This window comes from Bipolaris zeicola (genome assembly GCF_000523435.1).
Source record: "Bipolaris zeicola 26-R-13 unplaced genomic scaffold scaffold_540, whole genome shotgun sequence".
In the NCBI taxonomy this organism is placed as follows: Eukaryota; Fungi; Ascomycota; class Dothideomycetes; order Pleosporales; family Pleosporaceae; genus Bipolaris; species Bipolaris zeicola.
The window spans coordinates 1-5062 of NW_006912589.1; the positions used below are offsets into that span (position 1 = coordinate 1).

The following is a 5062-nucleotide window of genomic DNA, read 5'->3' on the forward strand; positions in this document are numbered from 1 at the left end:
GAAAAACCCCGTGTGCCGAAAATGACCAGTCGGATCGCAACAGCTAGACAGAAGCCCATGATCCTTGAGATTCGACTGGTCATTTTCGGCACACGGGGTTTTTCGGCACACAGTGACGGACGTTAACAGTAAATCCCGTCTCTTGTTGTGGGCTCATCCGATACATTGCTAATAGCGTCTCTTTTCCCGTGTCTCTCTTCCGACGTCTTGTTATACACCGGGTTAAACTTCTAGAGTACCTTTTTAAGCTTCTTAGACAAAAGCGTGCCTCTTCTTAGTGATTTCTACACGTTAAAAGAATATAGTATACCTGATGGCATGCTGATAGGAAGCTCAGCGGGTAATCGATGAACAGCTCTACATGCTGAACTTATCTAAGCTTATAATTTTATATACCTGCAGCTTCCGCTTTGCGCACGCAGGTCAGTTGTCATCCTATGGACCCACCTGGTATGCGCTTGTCCAGAAAAGCTTAGAGCTTATAAATATCACGCATTAATTAGTCGGAACGTCTGAAAGAAGATCGACCTATGATATCGCCGACAGAAACTAGTACTATTTGGGCAAGATTATTACTGAGCGACAGAGACTTAGCCTGAGATCAAAGGCGTCTAGCCCGTAACACCACGGACGTCTACCTCAGAAGGTAATGATTATCGTAGAGCAGGACCACGTGACTTGGCCTCCCGCCAACAACGGACATCCCAGTAAGGATGGAATGCCATGTCCTCCCTAGCATCACTCGGATGCATACTTAGTAGATAGAGGAAGTGGGGGCAGTGGAGTAAATAGGGGGTTTTGTTCGGTAAGACTTCGGATAGATTAAAACCGCTGTAATACAGTAATATTACGTCTTAATCTCTTCAATAACTGAAGCTTCAGGCTAAGTGTCCCCTTACTACGTATTTGCAATGCCTCTATCCACCCCACGTCACCATCATTACCTTACCCACGATGAGCGCCTCCAGGTCAAAATACTACGCGATGCCGGCCATACATATGAATTCACCCGAAAACAGCTTGGTTTCTCTATTAAGCAGATTCGAAACGTAATCTAACTCCCTCTTACCCTAAAAAAGAGACCTAGCAGACTATCAAAACTCAGCTCTGAGCAGGTACAGGAGCTTATCGCTTTTATAAGACAGACCCGTGCTACTCAGCGTATGCCTTATTATGCTCTTGCTACTTATTTCTATCCTGCCTGGGGCGTCTCTGAGGATTGTATTTGCAGAGCTCTTAAGGCAGCTGGGTATATGAGGAAGAAAGCTCTCTATAAGCCACCAATAAATGAAGAGAATAAAAGAGCCCGACTTCAATAGGCCCTTGACCACCAGCACTGGGGTATATCTCAATGGAACCGGATTCTCTGGAGTGACGAGACCTGGGTTGTAGGGGGTAATAAGCGGATATACGCCACTCGGCTGCATCACGAGGCACTGGAATATACATGTTGAGTAGATAAGATCCGTAAAAAACGTGGCCAAGTGTTCTGGGCTTGCTTCAATGGGAGTAATAAAGGTCCTGCAGCTATCTGGAAAAAGGGTTGGGGGAGAATTGATGCTAGATCCTACAGCTGGAGAATACTACCGCTGGTAGAAATATGGATGATTATGAACCCAGGCTTACTTTTTATGCAAGACAATGCATCATCCTATACTGCTGCATATACTAGAGGGGATATTCAGTTAGAAATACAAACTATCATATGGCCTGCGTACTCACCAGACTTGAACCCTATCGAGTCTGTGTGGGCTGAGATGAAGAGGTGGATCGGACGTACCTATCTAGAGCTTATAGAGCAGAAGCCAAGACCACATGATCTTGAGCGTATTGTGTGGGAAGCCTGGGCTGCTATTACACCTGGATACCTCCAGTCCTTAGTAAATAGTATGGGGAGGAGGTGTGAGGCTGTAATTGCTGCTCAAGGTGGGCACACAATGTATTGAAACCTTTCACCTGATAAGATATTACATAATCCCGGATTTTGCCACCGCCCCACTACCCCTACTTCCGCAATCTACCAAGTACATGCTTGTATTTGCCACCCGGCCTATTAGGCGGTTACAAACTGGGTACGAAAGGCCTTAGTATGCACCTTCATGCAAATTTCTAGCTCGTCCCCTCAGACAGCTAAGTAGCATCTCTAGTTGCTGCGGGATATTTGATTAGTAGACTAGCTACATATCCTCGAATGTATTTTGTTTAAAATCTGCCTTTCGCCTTGTTTACGTGTCCAAAGGTGTTTTTGTCGAACAAATGAGTGTCCCTCGTCCTAAGTTAACTCGACGGAAAGGCGCATGTGAAGAATGCCGTCAGAAGAAGGTTCGATGTAAGCTTATTCCCTAATAACCCAGGTACATGCTAAGAGACACAGGCGATGGAGCGAATCCGTGTAACCACTGCCAGGTAGACAAAAGCCTTCGGTCTATCCTGAGAGCCGCTATTGACACGACGACAGCGGAACGAATCTCTATGTGAATACAACATACGTCGCTTACGACGTGACCTACAAAAGGAACGTGTTCAGGACCTTAATAAGCACGTCTCTACAACAACACAACCGTGGGCAATGAATAGTAGCACGATGCTTGATTCATCAAATCCACATCGTTCTTCTGAGGTTATTGTTAACCAGGGTGTCGAGAACTCAGCAAATCCTCTAAATACACCATTCAGTGAAGTGTGTTTCTCGCAGTTGATATCTGATAGCGCGCACTCGTATTTGGATTTTGATTGCCTAGATGAAACAACGCCGGATACCAACCAAGTCCAAATCATAGGTACATATTAGGGACCCCCTTTCTTTTTGAGTTCTCGGTTCTGAGGAGGCGTGTCTATTACTCTTTTACTCGAGGCAGTTGCTCTTTCTCCAATGAAACGAACAATTAACTAAAAAATAGAGCCAGGTCAGCAAACAAGCAGTTTTCAGAACCAGACACCATACTATACCCCTAGAAATGAAGATTCTATGCCAGACTGGCTCAAGTTGGACTGTGACCAAAGCCTGCACCAGCACAGCACCGCTCAGCCCCGCGATTATCTAGGAACTACCCAAGACAACGGCGCTGCTGAATGGACTCTTGCCCTCTTCCTGGACCGAGTAGTAGACGATAAAGCAGAGGTAATTAATCTGTCCCTCCTTACTAACTATTCATTTCTGGTTTCTAACATGACAAAAACAAAGTCATTCTTAAACCACAAAACCTATAGAGTTTCTTCCCTTTTCCAAAATGCAGATCAAGGGAGCCGTAAACAACAGGCAGTTTTAGAAAAAATTAAAATGCTGCTTTCTTCAGAGCACCAGACTTGCCTCTTTAGTCTCTTGCGTAAGACTAACTCTGGCAAAGAGCATCAAAGTCTGGACCTAAAGAATCTCCCTGTCAAGCTTGTTCAAAGTATGTCTAGGACGTCGCCTACAGGAAGCACGCTAATGGTTTATAAGAAGCATTTAGAGAGCCAGGAGGGTAAGTTAATTGAATAACTAATACATTATGTGAGCTCATGCGTCGTGTAGTCTGAGTCTTTTCACCAAGGAACAGGATGTCACGCGTATACAAGAGCGTTTTCTCGATCCAAAGAATCTGCCTATAGACGTCAGCGATATGTCACTACTAATTGTCTCAATGGCTTGGGGAGCCTTATTGGATCCAGAAATGAGCTCGATTTCTAAAGCAACATTACTAGATGCTGCGCTGGAAATTTCAACGTTGCTACTTCGCCAGAATGGTAGCGTTCGTCAATTCTTGGTAGGTATTTCCGCTCAATGATAACGGAGGTTCTGCTAACCTGAGCTAGGCGCTTGTTGCTGTAGTTCGTAAAAACTCACTATCTACAGCGAAGCAGTCGACTAACCTACCCAGCTCTGTCTTGCCGAGAGAACAGGACTAGAAAACCTACCTGCGCTTATACTTGGCAGTGTTTCGAACGCAGCCTCCTTAGGTCTTCATTTGGATCCTGTTCTACGCAAGCTCTGTACTAGTGACGAGCAAGCCATCCAGACTAAACGAGCCATGTGGGTACTCTATTGCATTGACAAGTCTTATGCATTAAGGTGGAATGCCTTCTCTGTAAGCTCTACATATTTGTCCTGGGCTAGTAGGGGCAAGGCTAATATACGAAGAACAGCTAGTCGGCGACGATTTCCTTGTCACTACAAACCCCCCTGATAACGTAATTGACAGCGATCTTGCAGCTATAGCATCCCTAGAATGGTTATGTGTTCGTTCTCAATACTCCAAAATCTGCTCAAATATCCTGCAGCTCCGAGTAGGCGCAGAAGAAGAGCCGTCCAAATATCATTCTGACAGGGCTGTGTCGCTGTCAACGGCGCTGGAAGAATGGTATAGGTCAACTAGGGTCAGCCAGATGATTCTCTCTCTGGACCACAATGATACCATGCGAATCAAGCTCCAGACAGCCTACTATTACTATGAGGCTCGGTTTCAGTTACTAAGTATAAGCCTGCCAAACCCGCAGTGTTCTTCTCCTGCGGAGTCTCAGGAGTATAGAAAACTACTCAAGCAATTAACACGCGAAATAATTCCACTTTCTAGCACAATGCCACCCGAATACCTTCTTCAAGACTGGTACGTGTCGCACAAACTAGTATCTCTCACAATCCAACTATACTAATTAGTTGTACAATAGCAACCATCTGTTCATCAACAAGCTTGCTTTGTGTTTACTTGCGCTAGGCATTATCCTAGAGCCGGATCAGGACAGGAGAAAGGAGGCAAGAGCTTTACTTAGCATTGTTGCCGGGTTTTTTGCTAGGATAGGAATCATGTTGCCGCAAAGCTCTGTTTTTGAGGAGGTTTCCGATTTGATTGAGATTCTCATGTATCGTTGAGTCTAGTTATGGAATATACAGAGGGGTTACATGAAAAAAACGTATTCTAAAAAGTCTTAACGTGTTTCACCACCGAGTCGTCAACCCCACCGAGTCGTCAGCTCCACCACCACACCCCACCTTTGCAATAATATTACGCAACACTACCACAATTTTTCTTATTAAGTAGAACAAGACATTATTCTTCAAACGCGTCGCTATCTTCTATATTCT

General features: G+C 44.9%; 2 protein-coding genes across 2 annotated transcripts; both read left to right on the forward strand.

Moving 5' to 3' along the window:
• Positions 1 to 1757: 1757 nt before the first annotated feature.
• Positions 1758 to 1946, forward strand: COCCADRAFT_113126 (uncharacterized protein; the record flags this gene model as incomplete). Its single annotated transcript, XM_007720627.1, has 1 exon — positions 1758 to 1946. The coding sequence occupies one exon, from the start codon at positions 1758 to 1760 to the stop codon at positions 1944 to 1946; it is 189 nt and encodes a 62-aa protein (XP_007718817.1).
• A 310-nt stretch (positions 1947 to 2256) lies between these two features.
• Positions 2257 to 4849, forward strand: COCCADRAFT_42192 (uncharacterized protein; the record flags this gene model as incomplete). The annotated part of the gene is made up of 11 exons (XM_007720628.1): positions 2257 to 2329; positions 2375 to 2406; positions 2459 to 2780; positions 2907 to 3121; positions 3185 to 3395; positions 3443 to 3464; positions 3515 to 3746; positions 3796 to 3810; positions 3861 to 4067; positions 4126 to 4586; positions 4648 to 4849. The coding sequence occupies 11 exons, from the start codon at positions 2257 to 2259 to the stop codon at positions 4847 to 4849; spliced, it is 1992 nt and encodes a 663-aa protein (XP_007718818.1).
• Between the last annotated feature and the right edge of the window lie 213 nt (positions 4850 to 5062).